The 16042-nt window shown below is 42.8% G+C and overlaps 2 protein-coding genes across 6 annotated transcripts in view; both read right to left on the bottom strand.

Moving 5' to 3' along the window:
- The window catches only part of ARHGEF10 (Rho guanine nucleotide exchange factor 10), a 105320-nt gene extending 104003 nt beyond the window's left edge, over positions 1-1317 (bottom strand). For 2 of the 5 annotated variants that reach the window (XM_079297951.1, XM_079297950.1), the window contains exon 1: positions 1128-1317. The gene's annotated coding sequence lies outside the window, so the exon portion shown is untranslated. Of the gene's footprint in view, positions 1-828; positions 848-891; positions 913-1127 lie in introns of those variants that run through there. The other 3 variants (XM_079297954.1, XM_079297952.1, XM_079297953.1) reach the window with 3 other exon arrangements.
- A 7649-nt stretch (positions 1318-8966) lies between these two features.
- Positions 8967-14295, bottom strand: CLN8 (CLN8 transmembrane ER and ERGIC protein). Its single transcript, XM_079326320.1, has 3 exons — positions 14207-14295; positions 12270-12908; positions 8967-11882 (listed from the first exon to the last, which is right to left on the bottom strand). Exons 2-3 carry the CDS (start codon positions 12834-12836, stop codon positions 11568-11570), a joined length of 882 nt encoding a protein of 293 aa, XP_079182446.1. The 5' UTR covers positions 12837-12908; positions 14207-14295; the 3' UTR covers positions 8967-11567.
- Positions 14296-16042: the final 1747 nt, after the last annotated feature.

The raw sequence follows: 16042 nt of genomic DNA, 5'->3' as shown, positions 1-16042 counted from the left end.
TAAACTCACTGTATTTATTTAGCACAGAACAGTTGTTAAGCAATATTTTTTATTTTCTGACTCGTGAAAAAAGACCCCAACTCTACAACTTTTATTGTTAACAGTTAAACTGCATGACTGAAAAAAAGGGTGTTTTTTACATTGCAATTAAACAACTTAAAACCTGCTAGATCAAGGTAAAAGCCGTGATCTTAGTATTTCTGGGGGAAAAAAAAGGATTGAAGAAATATGTAAATGAAAGAGGACAGAATTTAAGATGGATAAAATTGTTTTGGCCAAAAATACAAACACCATCTAAAAATCTGTAAAATAAGCCTTTGCTGTGGTCAAATTATCAATAGCTGCCTTTCCAGGCACTTGGTACTGCCTATTGACACAGCTTACTCACTCGCCCGTCCAGTGCATGACTGGGCAATCTTTTAAAGCTCTTCTTACTCTACCCTGTAAGCACAGGGCGTCTTGCAAAATCAACTGCAAGGTTTGGGATCACCACAAACAACTATGTAACTCCAATAGCTGCACCGTTAATTACAAAGAAACCAAAGGGAAAAAAAAATACATAAAAGGACAGTATTTATTGAAGAAGTAATTTCCCCGTTTCAAAACAACCAATATAATTGCAGATGCCAACTAAAAAACTGGTCGACACCAGCTTTGAAGAACGGGGGAGGAAAGGAACTCCAGCCCCCACGGGAGATCTATTTTCCATAGCCGCGTCCGTGGCTGATGGAGAGGGGAGGGAAGCCGGGGCCGGCGGCTGCCCGCGCCGCGAACACGGAGCAGCGCCCACGAGAATCCCCCGCGGAAACCTCGCGGAAGAAACTTCACCTCGGCTCAACAGCGAGAAGTTTGGCCAAGGCGCTTCACGGACCCCTCGCTGCAGTGACCCACCTCGCACGGTAAAACCTGTTCAATGGCAATCCCACACGGCGCGTCCCGCCCTCCTCCCCCGGCGGGTCCCCCGCCGAACTCCCGCCGGTGTCCAGCGCCCGCCGCCCCGAGCCCCCGCAGCCCCCGCAGCCCCCGCCCTGCAGGGCGGCTCCGCACCGAGCACCGAGCCCACCCTCCGAGGAGCGCACTCCCCGTGACAGCACCGGAGCGAGACCCGGCGCGAAGCGAGCACCCACCTCCGCCGCCGCGGCCGGAGCCGCCGCCAAACGCTGCGAGGCGGCCGCCGCCCGGCCCGGCCCGGCGCGCTCCGCCCCGCTCCTGCCCCGCAGCCCGGACACGTCACTCCCGCGGAGCTCGCACTGGCCGCCGGGCGGAGCTCCAGAGCGCCGGCGGGAGCCGCCCGCCCTGCCCCGGCCCGGCCCCGCCTCGCCGCGGCCGCCGCCGCCCTCAGCGCCCGCCCCCGCCGGATCGCAGCTGCCCCGCGGGCCGGGCCGGGCCGGGCCGGGCCGGGACGGGGCGGCACCTCTGTCCCCGGGCCCGCCGCATTCCTGCCGCCCGCACCGGGAGCTCCTCCCGCCGTCCCCCGCCCTCGGTGCGGCGGGGACAGAGCGGAGCGGGCCGGCTGCGCCTCCAGCATGGCACCCCGACCCGGGGCTGCACCCCCGACACACTCAGCCTCCTGCTCACGGATAGCCCCGAGCACGACACACTGGGCCACGGCGCTGCTTTGGATATTAATCTCATTTATAACTTAAAATCCAATCATAGTTTTCAAATTAAATGCTATCTAGAGACGCCGGCACCTCATGCCGAACGTTGTTGCTGTTTGCATCCTTCTCTCGTGACAGTCCTGCCAGCGAGAATCGCTGCAGACCCGCGGTGACCATCCAACCGCACAGCCACCCAAAGCCAGTGCCACCCGAGTGTGGGACGCCTGTCCTGAGAGTAACACCGACCACTTGTACACTCGGGACTGACCGTGCCACTTAGTTAAAACGGAAAACCTTTACAAGATGCAATCACTTTGCAAATGTGTACCTTACAATATATCCGTGAACACATCTCTCACACTTCAATAAAAATAAATGCCCTTAAGTATATTATAAATTCTTAAATAAATTATAAGTCATTACAACTGTTTAATATAGTTAAGTATTGCCTGAAATATTTGGACCACTTTTAAGAATGAAATCTTTGAGCTAAATGCTGTTCCAAGATCCATGTGTCATCCAGCAGTGATCCCTGCCCATTTAAGTAAACTCATTCTACAGTAAGTAATAAATACTCTCAGTAAACAGAAAATTCATTGTCATTACAGGAAAACATTACTAGAAAATGATGGCATTTGATATTTGATTAATCCGCATTTTCCCCTACATTTTCTCTCTGTCTGTAGTTTAACAACACAGATTCACAACTACAAAGTCTTTGTGTGAGTTCACAGTCTGAATCACAAATTTTTTCAAACTATTCCTTTCAAAAAATGTTTCTGTTTTCACAACATTATTTCTTTTTAATGTAGTTCATTATGGCATTGACTCAAAATAGCTTTCACATGACTCTATAGGTTCTGTGAAAGAAAACAAGAAAATTGGGTCATAGTAAAAGTTAAGGCCAGGAATACCATGATGATGTCCAGTTCATATCAGACAGCACTCAGTTCCATCAGAGACCATTTTATCCTGTTGCTTTTGTAATTTTTAAAATACATTGCATTTCACACCAAGCTATCATTTCAGGAGCTGAAAAAGTGGGGAATCAATCTTTGGCAAACTGCTCAATAAGTAGTTATCATTAGAGGCCACTTCAAAAAACAGACACATACCTAAACCAAGTACAACTAGCTTGATTCTGTAATAAAAAATACCATTTACTAGTAATATCCTTCTCCTTTTGACACTTATCTCACAATCTCTATGCAATAAATTCTCCCTTTCATAATTACCTTTCACAGATTATCTCATCTTTTACAATTATCTCAGGCAAAATTGAAATCCTTCTGCAAGTCTTTTTGTGAACCCTTTTGATCTTTGACAACTTCTCCTTTTGATTCTGGTCACCATACATATATTCCAAGAAAAGGTTACTGTGGAAACTTTGTTGGACAAATCCAACAACAGCAGATCAACTTAGAAAAATTACATTTCAAAATAACTCACACTTTCCTACTGTTTTATAACTGCCTATTAGCAGGAATAATTAGCACCCTAATAATTGCAATCATAAAATCATTATTTATCCACCCATAATTAGTTGTTGATAACTAGAGTACAGATAATGGCTGTCTCCACTGTTAACATAATGGAAATTGGCATTGTTGAATGTACACCTAAATTTATGACACCTAAGCTATAAGCCATCATTCTGATAGCATGCTTTCCAAAATACTGCATGGAATCTGAACAAAACAACTAAAACTTAGGTTATCAAGTTCCTCAGCAAAGCCCAGTTTTCTCAGATTCTTCCATTTAACAGATGATGTAGCTGGCACTTTTTCCTAGGGAGTACTCATCCACTGGAAATTCAGTTGTTCCCAGCTGTGTCCCCCATGAAGACAGGATATCATCTCCTTACCCCTCAGAATCCACTCCAAGCCAGGACATCCAATGAGCTTGCTTAACTCGAGCATCTGCAGAACACATGCTGGAGCCTTGTAAAGTTACAGGTCCCCTCTACATTCTTTACCAAACCAGATTGAGTGACAATACTTTTTAAATTTTTATATATGATATATATTATATCATACACATTTTAAAATACAGTTTTCTTAAATTAAGACTATTACATCAAAAATAACATTTGGATATATAAAACCACTGTTTACTCACATTCTGTTTTGATGCTTACTGCTGACTCATCTTCCACATCTTCCTGAAGCACCAGCACCACTACCGTGAGACAGTTCCTCAGTTCTGAGCACACCAGTACAGGTTAACCTGACAATTAAATTTTACAATATTGTGATCTTTTACCAGCACTAGAACTTCTTTCATTAATGCATTTCATTTCACTTCTTTCCTTCTTTTATGAGGAGTATTTGCAAGTCAAATTCTCAGACTGCCAATTCAGACAGACTAGGTATAAATTTTCCTACATTTTAATATTTCTCAGGAGCAGAGCTCTTATTGTCATGAATGGTACGTGATAGTACAGGTGATGCCATAACTTCTTGTGATGGGTTTACCTTGGCAGCACCTTCACCCAGCTGCTCTCTCATTCCTCCTCATCAGCAGGATTGTGGGAGAAAATAAGATGGAAATCTTGTAGGTCAAAATGAAGACAAGAAGATCCCTTAGCAACTACTGTCATGGGCCAAACAGACTCAACTTGGGGCAAATTCATTTTTTGCCAATTAATATTAAAAATGGGATGATAAGAAACAAAGACAAAAGTAAAAAATAGCTGCCCCCTCTGTTCTTCCTTCTCACCAGGCTCAACATCACTCCATTTCCAACTCCTTGGCCTCCTCCACCCTGAGGGGGGACAGTGGGATGGGAACCGGGACTGTGGTCAGTCAATAACAGCTCCTCCCTGTACTTCTTCCTCCTCTCATTTCTCCTCTGCTTTAGTGTGGGTGCTTCCCACAGGCTGCAGTCCTTCAGGATAAACCTGCTCCTCCAAGGGCTCCTCCATGGCTGCAGGTGAATCTGCTCTGGTGCCCTGGAGCAGCTGCTCCCCCTCCTTCTTCACTGAACTTGGTGCTCTCATGTTGCTCTCCTCACTCTTGTGCAGGGTTTCTGCCTTTTACCTACATTTCCCCCGATGATGATCCCGCCCGTGGCTCAGCTCCTTGCCGCGGGGGGTTCGATCTGGCTGGATCCGCTTGGATCCGTTTGGATCCGGCTGAGTTTGGCTGGGGCAGCCCTGGCCTCCCCGCAAGGAGCCACTGCTGCTCCCAGGGCCTGGGCACCCACACCCCAGACTGTCATATGCACTAGTTGTTTCCATAACACAACATTCCTACTTCCAGTTTTTCACTTTTCTCTGATGGTTCTTCTTCATCCTGAAGCTGATAAAGGGCAAAACTTGAGTGAATTTCCTCTCAGAAGCACCACAAAGCACTGAGGCCACGCAACCCTGAAAGACAAATGCGGCCTTTGGCCAGAGCAGAACTCTTCCCAGGAGAGGGAATGAGGTTCTGGTGTAATACAGGATACTGAGAAGACTTTAAATCACATGCTATGTACAACTCTAAGCTGCCAACATGTAATAAAAAGGAATTCAAGTGGGAAAAGTGACAAACAAAAAGTATTAGGATGGCTGGCAAAACAAAAGAGCAGATTGGGTTGTACTCATGAATATGCAAAGGAGTCTCCAGGGGTGAAAAATAATTATGTAAGATAAAAAGGCAGTGACGATACAAGAATAAATTACTTTAAATTAGAATAGACCTTAGGCTCTTTCTGCCTTGGGCAATATATTGTTTAGCAATTTTGATGTCCTAAAAAGTTTTTAAATTTAGCCTCAACCAGTGTCACAGTAATACTCAATATGATGCTGAGAAAGAAAAAAAGAGTTAAAGCATCAGAAAAACTATATATTCTATATGTAACCACAGCAGTATACAATGTCAATGTAACAACCAGTTCCATCTACCTCATCCCAAAGCCTCCTGGCTTTTTTGTGATTTAACTCATAATGACTCCTTAGGAAGGAAGGCTACTGCTGCTTTCCAGGATACACTTTCTTCCTGTAAATACAATCCACAAAACAAGATGAGCAAGCTCTTGTTAGATGCTATATGCCTATTCTATGCAAACCTCCATGTAAAAGTACTCTATATGCCTCAGTAGTTTGTCTGCATGGCTTTGTTTTTCAAGGTATCATAGTTATCACCTTGATTTACACTTTAAAGATCCTGACAGCAGAACTGCAAGGTTGAGAAACATAGGAAAGTCAACTCTCTACCTTCTACAAAATTAGTCTTTTTTCAGGTATATTTTGTCCCCTTCTTGTTGCAAGCCTCATGCTTAAATTTGAATGAATAAACTTAAACTTCAGTATTAACATGCAGCATTCACCTGGTAAACTGCTTTTAGTAGTAGAGGCAGCAAGGCAAAAGAAGGAAGTTGCAGATCTATATAGCAATATATAAATCCCAGCAAATATCTGGAGCTGCCATAATCAATTACCAGTACTAAAACCTCACAATTCTTTAAGGAGGACATAGTGGTGAAAACACTGTTAGCTTATACAGCACACTAACGTGAGCCAAGAAGTCAAAGGAGCAGAGGCAGCTACAATCATACAAGGAAATACAAATTTCAGATCAGAAACACTGCATTTGACAGAGCTAGTATTAAATTTCCACTTTCTCTGCTCAGGTCATATTCCTAAGTACTCAGAAGTGACCCTTACTGGCTCTCAGAACACACAATAGCAGCAAGCAATGCTGAACAGCCAATTTCCTTGCTTTCTAATTTGTGGATGGGTGAGCAGGCTCCACTCCTTCCAAGCTGTGAACAAGGTCTGCTATGGCCTTGCAGGTTTTCTGCATCATCATCATTCCCCCCATGCACCAGTGTTCAACTTAGGGAAAAGAGGTAAAGAGGCAAAATGTGCTGCAAAATATTTGTTCCTGTTTTGTGGCACCACCACTAGCAGAAAAGGTTAATTTGTCAATCAGATCCAGTGCACTAGATCCAACACTAGAAACAGATCTGGGGGCTGACAACTACATCAACAGGCATCATTTACTTCGTTAATGATCACTGCTTGCATTTTTTTGTTCAAATTTAAGTTAACATTGCACTGACACAAGACCAAAAGACTGTAACTGCTGTATAACATTGTTGGCACAAGTCTGCTCCAATATTTTTCTGAGAATGTTTAACATTACAAAGTAAAATGTGTTTACCTATTAATTGAAACACGGGAATAGCAAAACAATAACATTTAAATTCATTTTACAGATCATCTACCAAAAAAAAAAAAAAAAAAAAAAAAAAAAAGGATTTTATTCATATGAACACTATTATACATTGTTCTTCTCATCCCAGTCTGTACCTGCACACATCTCACAGTTAGTGGAGCTGTACACACGAACATCTTGCTTCTGCTTTAATTAATCTTGTGGACTTCATTGCAGAGGCAGCCAACCAGTTGCTTGCACTGTGCATTCTTATAATAATTAAAATGCCAGTAATGATGCTGTGTTCCTTTGACTCACTAATCTAAAAAGCATCAGGAATTAATTCCTGGAAAACATCCTGAAAGAAACGCTTAGAACTGTACTTTACTATTTTACAATGGGGCAAGTTTTCAGTCTTTATGTTTGTTGTTTTTGTTGTTTATTTAAGGTAGCTTATACTAAACCATGAAGCATCATGTGGTACCAAATGAAGTATCTTCACAGTCAGAGCCTAATGCAAAAATGGACCACACATCAAATACACAAGTCAGAAGGGTCGTTTCCAAGAGATGGTTTTTAACTGTTTTTAAATACATACTTACATATGGCACAACTTCTAGTGTTCTAAACATGTTTGTAGGAGTAACATGAAATGCTGGTGAAGGGACATTGGTTCACAAGATTTTTATAGCTATTTCCATTAATATGATATTACCTTTGTCAAGTTTAACATTTCAAAATAAATCACTGTTTTAGTGCATGCACTGCAAAAACTGTTTAAACTACAAATAGCAAGTAAAAAATAACAGGGATTATTTTAATCAGTAAATGAAACTCATGATAGACAGCTATTCAATAAAATACTTTTATTTATGTACAGTGTAAAGATGCTTTTCAACACGTTATATTGTACAAGAGCAGACTTGAGTTTGCTTAACACCTTTAAATTCACTTTAAAGAGGAGCCTCCCTGAGGTTAAAGAGGGTTTCTTATAACTACATATCACATTAGTATTTAATCCATGTTATCAAGAAAACACAAAAACACTATGAAAGACTTGGACATGAATATTTAGTGGAAGACGGGCCAGACTGGATGTATTGAAAACTATTAGACAAAAATTTCATGGTGGTAATGTGACTCCTCCAAGATCATGACCAGTACTCTAAGTAAGAATAAAAATTTAAAAATTGGTGGGTTCAGGGGTTCCAAAACAATGACAAGTTTTGGAAAAAACATTGGATAGAAATGGAGGAAAACACAAACTCTGATTTAGGAATGTTGTATGAAGACAGTAAGAACCAGAAGACTGGACAAGGTGTCTCAGATCAGACATTTTTCTTTAAAAAAACAAAAAAAACCCAAACCAAAACAACTGAACACCACTATCCTCACCACAGTTTGCTGGTTTGAGTTTTTGTTGTTTGGGTTTTTTCTTGTTCAACAAGAAAGCAGTGCCAAGTCCCTAGAAGTCACTTTTGGCAAACAATTCACTCAAAATCATATTATGCAAGTTTTCCAAATCCATAGCAGCATACCCTGTAACCCAACCCAGCCACTACTGAAGCTGACTGAACTTTCCTAAATAGGATTGTAATGATGTTGTTTAAGAAGGCCCAACAGAACTGAGATGAGTTTCACTAAAACAAAATTTACAAACAAGATATGGCTACTCTACCTTAGGGCTGAAAAAGAGCACTTAGTTACAATGATAAATAAACACCAAAATCCTCTGTTCAAGAATTTTTTCAGACTTGTTTCACAGCAATGTGACTTCCACAATAATAAACCAGAAAAAACAAAAAAGGAATCCCAGAAGTTTGGGATTGGAAGAGACCTTACAGATTATCCAGTTCCAACCCTCCTGCTGGCTGTTCAAAGCCCCATCCAACCTTGCCTTGAACATTTCCAGGGATGAGGTATCCACAACTTCTCTGGGCAACCTGTTCCAGGGCCTCACCACCCTCACAGGGAACAATTTCTTCCCAATTCATTCTAGCTCTCCCCTCTTCTAGTTTAAAGCCATTATTCTTGTCCTATTGCTACATGCCTTTATAAAAGGTCCTTTTATACTCAAGTATTAAAAAAGAGACCTTGTGTAACAGAATTGGTTACACCAACACTAAGCCATGAAGAAGATGAAGAAGAAAGTTCTGTATATTTTTGTTGTGTTGTATTTCTAGCTGGACTATAAAGTACTGCTAAACAACAGAAATAAAATAAGTGCTGTTATTTGCTTTATTGCATAGCTTTCTTGATCTAGCAGGTCTACCAGCATTTAGGTTAACAGGGGCTCTATATATTCATTACACAGTTAAGACATGCAAACCCTAACAGCCTTTTTGTGAAAAAACTCACACTAGGATGCAAACTAAAAAGATTGCATTATGATGATAAAAACATAATTTTAATGAAAGATTTTAAATTCTATTAATAAAGTTATACAAATCAAGAATATAAAATATTAAACTTTAGACATCTGGTGCTATTACATAAATTCCCACCTGTCTTTTTTCAGTCTCAATTCACTACTAACCCCCTACCCCTCCATATTCTTTTATTTTAGCACAGAGAAATTTCATATTCTTAAGTGAATTCCACATTCTTTAGCCATCCACTATAAGAATTACACATTTATCCCAAACTTCTGATTTTCTGTTAGGATACTTCAGAATTCTGCAGCTGAGATTTTACAATTATTACCTTGCTTCATCAAATCCAAACCTTCAAGTTTTAAGCTTCATAGAGTACACCATCATTCTGATACCTGATGTCTTATTCTCTGCCTTTCTCCCCAGAACTCCTGCAAGTGAGGTTTGGATTCTGAAAGATATGCATTCAGATAATATTTTTTTGTTCCAGAGGAAGGGAATTCATCCCTCTAGTTTCTTCCATAGTATTTTCAACATTACTCTTCCACATACAACTCCTCAAGCCAGGTCCACTATTTCAAACTTTTGAGAACCCTTTTTACTATAGGATGGTGCCCATGCAGACAACACTGCAACTTCATTCTGCCCAGCTTAGAAATAAGAAGGTAGCTTGAAATTTAGATTTTATCTATTAAATATCAGTACAATAACAGACAGAGCTGCTGGGTAAAATTACTGTCACCCTCTCAACCTGCTTTTGAATAGGAAATTTCAGATATTAACCACATCATTATCAACAAGATCTGGCTATCTATTTGTGACCTAAAGTAAGAAGTTTCCTCCCTGTTACAGAACAGGAATTCAACTCTGTGCTCACACACAGTGATTTGGGGAACACAGCAACCCAACCACTCCCTTCACTCAGAACAAATCAAAGACATTCCCACCAAAAATTAATAAAATGGAGCACTTCCCTCAGACATTTAAAACAATATGCTCCACCACAGATCAGTCCACAAAGCCTTTAATTCATGGCTTGATCTAAAATTCTTCACAGCTTGAACTTACCCAGTCTTAATGCTTTGGGAAATAAATCTGTGTAGCAGTCATGTCACATGGAGTTCCAATTAACCATTTTTTAAAATCTCATATGTTCCAAGCACCAAAACTAATACCCTGTCATTCTCCTGCCACTAGGCGTCACTCTCTTCTGTCATGATCTTTATCCCTCCATCCACTTCCCAACATTTCACCCAGGAGCCATCAAACCAATATAAGTGGGAGAACATCCATCACCATTAGTACCTATCTAAAGAGCAACTCAGTTTCTCAGGTCAAGGAAAGATTTTTGTCACGTGGCAGATAAAGTGCAATGGATTGTTAGTGTCACTTGGTAGTTAAAATAAAAATATTAAAACAACCAAATTCCTACACAAGGTGATATGGGCTTTCCTCCATAGAGAAGTCACCTTGGATTCTGAAACCATTTAAAAAAACCTCAGTGCATTCTCAAAAATAAGAGGAGCCATAACAGAAGCACTAGAGGAACTAATTGCATGATCCCTCATGTGGAACCTACAAACAAAATAATTTTACTTATCAAGCAGCATTTTTTTCAAGGACAATACAGGGTCACCTTCTGATGTTGCCACTTTCATTGATTTCATTGATTTCAAGTCCAGAAGGGGCCACTATGACTACCTTAAGGACCATTCATATGGCAAATGCAAGGATCTCCATATGCATGGTTTTGAAGGGTATGAACTCCTCCCATACTGAGGGCAACCTGAAAACCACAACTTTGACAGCAAACACTCAAACTCAAAAATTATTTTCCTGTTCCTTAAGTGCACTTAAAAAAAGAAAAAAAACCAAATACCCAAAAAAAACCCCAAACCCACAAACCAACCAACAACAAGACCCAAACATGGGCCATGACTGCATTCTACCTGCATACTGACCAGTTCTGCCACTTGGAATGATTCACTGGTACACAGGAATTAGGTACCCATACCTAACTTGGATCATAATTGTTCTTAATAAACAATTTAACATAATTTTCAGTATCAGTATCTCCATCATATGTGAAATAGGATTCAAGTTAAACTTGATTGAAGCTGAGCTAATAGATGACTTATGACTTACTGTAAAGCTACTTTGAAGCATTAAGGAAAAAAAAACATGCCATTAGGGAGCACATCACTACTAAATTATGAAATACTGTCCAATGTGACAAATTGTTGGTGTAATTCATAATGAGAGTTGAAGTTCTTTTATGTATACATATAAGAAACATAAACGATGCTTTTCAACACTTGTGGTGCATACACAGTACAACCAGCAAGGAGTTACTGTGTCAATGAGCTTCTTGCAAAATCTTCTAGTTCACGTGCAAAGAATGAGTTTGCATTGTAGTCTTCTGTTACCCTGTTGGAAAAATTGTTGCTTCAGTGCTATATCCTCTTCTTTTGATGTGTTTCACCATTTAATTTTCCGTTTTCCACTGCTTTACTTTCGAAGTTCCAGTCAGTTGGGTTGAGGAGTTGCTGAGTTTTTTTGTATGTCCAGTATGGGTTAAGTATTAGTGTAACAGCAAATAATCCCGAGAATAAAACAATGAAGTGAAGAAGTCCCAGATTTTCTACAATAGAATTCCAGTTGAAAATACACACCCACCACATGTGGTAGGTAAGAATCATGCGGCAGTGGAACAGATGGATCATCACCCACTGGTTTGCCTTCCAGAAAAAGGTGTTAGCACGGCCAGCCTAGAAAAGTAAGAACACAAAGTATGCAGAAGTGAGATTGCTACTTCAAGACAAGGAACTGAGGAATCTGTAGAACTAATACAAATACCCACACTCTCAGGCATTTTTCCTCATAATGCAATGTTACTCCACAATGTTACTCCAGTGTGGCATGCCAAACTTGGTATGGATCTATGGTCCCACTGTGCACGTGCACACAGCACCACACTGCCTGGAGGCCTGCCCAAGTGCCATCATGACAACAGCAGGTATGACAATAACACAGATATCAACTGGATAAACGCAGTTTTGATGAAAAACTATCCAAACAAACCATAGAGATTATTTACAGACAAGTGAAATGCATGAAAACTGTTACAAACAATCTGAAAATTATCATATTCTTACCTTCAGAAGCATCCAGGAAATGCACGTTGAGGGAGTACTCATCTCCAGCAACATTCCCATCAAAGGCAGATAATGTCCAGATTTCACATTAATTACTAAACCAGCCAAGCCACCAAAAGCAAGTAAATGATGAACTACCAAGAAAACATCAAATGTTCTAAAAATAATGTTGGACACATGAACTGCTACATTTTCAAGCAAGAAAAATCCAGCTGCTATTAAACAGTTAAACCAACTCCACTTTTGCTGTGAATAGACTTTGTCAGCATGAAAAACGGGATCTATGAGCAAAGCCCATAACCCAGCAACACAACTCTGAAGTCCAAACACAGCACGTGTAACTGCCATATTCCAAAACACCTTCTCCTTTGCATACAAGGCACGGTAAGTGGTACTTCTCCAAGATGACAACCAGTGAGACAGAAGAAATACTCCCAAGTAGATTAAAAAACCAGCAGATAAAAACGTCAAACGAATTTCCCATAAGAGATAGTCCCAGTCAAAAATGGTCCCAAACACTGGATCATCATTTGTAGGATTCATTTCTTCTCTTTTGACACTTCTCATCCCCACTATAGTCTCCTCCACGCCTATTTAGCCTCTGTAATTATGCAAACCAGTGATCATGAACTCTTCCATCTGGAACAAGGAGAAAAAAGTTTAGTGAATTTTTAAGTACATCCACATACATAGATTCTAAACCACAGAGGGCTCACATCCACTGCACAGTTATGACTGTGCTCCTGCTGCCATTAGGCACAGTCATCCCAAAGACAGGTAGACAGACAAAAAAAAAAAACCTTAAGCAACAAGATTTACAACTGGCCTGTGAAGTTCCTACTAGTACAAAGTAATGCACTGAAGCAAAAGCAGAAGAGGGTCAAGTAGGAAGGCAAGAAAGAGGAAGAGAAAATACAAGAAGCAAATCCTGTTTTGTTACTCATGAAACTTTTATTTCAACAGCATTGCACAGTTATTGTCCTACTCCCCTGCTTTGCCCGCACTGATTTTCCAGCATTTGCTACAGCTTTGGGTGCAACTGAGAATCTCAAATACAGATCCAGGACATAAAACTACAGAAAACTAATGCAGTAATGGGGACTACTTACACCAAAAAGGGCTGAAATGATCATGGCTCAAAACAAGGCTCTGCAATCAGCGAAAAAAAAAAAAAAGAAAAAAAAAAAAAGAAAAAAAAAAGGAAGATTCAAAAATGGAAATAGAGTATGGAATGCAGACAAGCAACATTATTACATATTACTGGCAACATCAGTGTAATTAGTTGAACATCCCAGCATCAAGTGCCTCAAGTTGTCCGAAACTTCCTGAATATGCTGCAGTTCAAAAACAAAAGGCTTGTGGGGAGGGAAACGTCAGACAACATTGAAATATTTTAACTCCACCTCGGTTTATGAACCATACAGGTGACAGGAGCACGACCAGCACACCCGCCGCAACCTGTGAGCGCTGACCAGCCCTGTGCGTGTGGGAGTCAGGTGAACGCAAGTGCAAAGAGCACAAAGCCCACCGAGGATCTCCCGCCTCGCTTCAGCAGGCAGCAATGGCAGCACCGCTGCCCTGGCGCATCCCGCGGGGCGCCGGCTCGCCCTGCCCTTTGCCCGCAGGTGCCCCGCTCCAGGAGGGGGATGGGCCGGCAGAAAAGGCCCTTCGCCACTCCACGGCACCACACCTGCCAAGCCCGACTCCAAGCTCCAGCAGCCCCCCCGCCCTCATCTCTCCGAGGAAAACCAGGGCAAAACATAGCACGACCAGGCCCTGAAGAGCGCGACCCAGTACCGCAAGCGCCGGCTCCAGCTGGGCCGCGGCAGCTCCTGCGGTCCCGCACAGACACGGCACCGGCACCGCAACCCTCCCCGCCCCCGCGGCCGCCGAGCCCCGCACCACACCGGCCCCCACGCGCAAATCCCGCTCCTCACCCACAGCGCTGCCCGCAATGACGGGACGGCGCTCCCCGGTCCCCCAGGAGCGCCCGGCCCGGCCCGGCCCGACCCGCCTGGGGAGCCCCAACCCGGCTCGACCCGGCTCGACCCAGCGCCCCCACAGCGCCGCCCGCAGCCGCCGGGCGCCTGTGCGCATGCGCCGACGTCAGCGCCAACCACCGCGCGCCGCGGGATGGGGGGGCGCGGCTGTACCACGCGGGCGGGGGGAGCGCTGTTTACACGGAGCGTTTCCCGGCCACCCCCGGGAGCGAGCGCTCGAGAGGCGCCTGCTCAGCGAGATGGACTGCGAAAAGGAATATCGGTGGCGGCACAGCCTCTGCATTTAGCTGTAATTACCCCGTTTCATTAAACGCAGCACACTATTAAATGGATGTCAAGATGTTCTGCTACATGATTCTCCTCGTACGTGTGACAATTGATGTTGTCACCCCAGTGACTCAGGCTGAATCTCCCGAGGTCACTGAAGCCACCCCGGGAGGTTTCCTCGGCTGTGTGACAGCCCCGCGCCCGCCGTGTCTTCAACAGGAGTGACTGGCAGGGCCTCTGTTTTGCCAGGGAAACTCTCAGTTCCACAACAGATCAGGTGATTCCTCAAAAAGAGAGACCAAAAAAGACAAATAGAAGCAAGCCACAGCTTCTGTCACGTGGAAGATTTGCCTAGAGCAGCTGAAATCCAACCTGAATCTATCAATGATGGGAGACCAGAGCTGGAAAATCTGCATCGACAGTGTGACGTGTTCTTGGTTTCCATTCCCTGTGGAAAACTGGGTTCTGACACCAAAATGGGATAACTGGTCAGCAGGGGTTTTGTGCATTAGCTTTTAATTGCTAGTGTGATACCAGGGGCTGTGGCAGACCCGTGAACTCTGTGAAAAGTTAAGATCTGTTCGTATACCACCTCAGGAGTTTACATACAGGCAGCCAGCAACACCTGTTGCTTGGGAAATTCTGGGGACAAAACCTACCTCTTGTGCCTTCTCTTAATCTCTGAACTCCTCTGTAGACAGAGTGCCTCACGCCTAGGCTCTACCTGTGTGCCACTGAGGTGAGTCACAGGCAGAGCACTCCTGCCACTTCCCCAGCACTAACCTCAGGGGGACCTGGTCAGCAGCAAATGCTGGGCAAGAAACTTCAGCCACAACACTGATTTCATACAACAGGCACAACTGAGTGACAGAGATCCTAATGGCAAGCTCTGGCAAATTGGTCTTGTAGACAAGACGATTCATTTTTTCACAAAAGGGAGAAAAAATTTGTTTCAAAGTACTGGACATGGTTAGAGCCATTTTCTAACACTGAAGGGGAAAACAGACCTCAGGGCCTGAGAGATGTGAAGTAAAAATCTGGAGTTCTTACTTAAGAAGTACTTCCTAGCTGATCAACCCGTTTTCCAGCAGGTGCTGCCTGGGAAACCTGAAAAGGATGATAAAGCTGATCAAGCAAAAGCTGGGAAGAAGTTGCTCTCTCAAGCAACATGGTGGGCTTATGTACCAAGGGCATGTGTTTTAGCTTTCCTCAATATTATTCTTTGCCAGAACTGTCTTTAAATAATTCCTTTAAGTTGTCAAGGAAGGAGATTTTTTTACTTATATATGAAGAACTGTGACCATAATGTCAAAAGCAAGATCACTGGCTCTTGTATTTCTTGTGGATTTTCTTCGTCTTTGCTGCCTTTCTTGCCCTCTCAAAGCAAGATCACATTTTTAAGTTGCTGGCAGCCACACCCATGTTGAAATAGTTCAGTTGTACTTTCTGAATCTTCTACCCATACTACAACCATACTTAGTAACAGCTTTTTTGTAGGCGTTTCAT

This window comes from Erithacus rubecula (assembly GCF_903797595.1).
Source record: "Erithacus rubecula genome assembly, chromosome: 2".
NCBI lineage: Eukaryota > Metazoa > Chordata > Aves > Passeriformes > Muscicapidae > Erithacus > Erithacus rubecula.
Note: the sequence above shows the minus strand (reverse complement) of the source record. Positions and strands in the feature narration are given on the sequence as shown.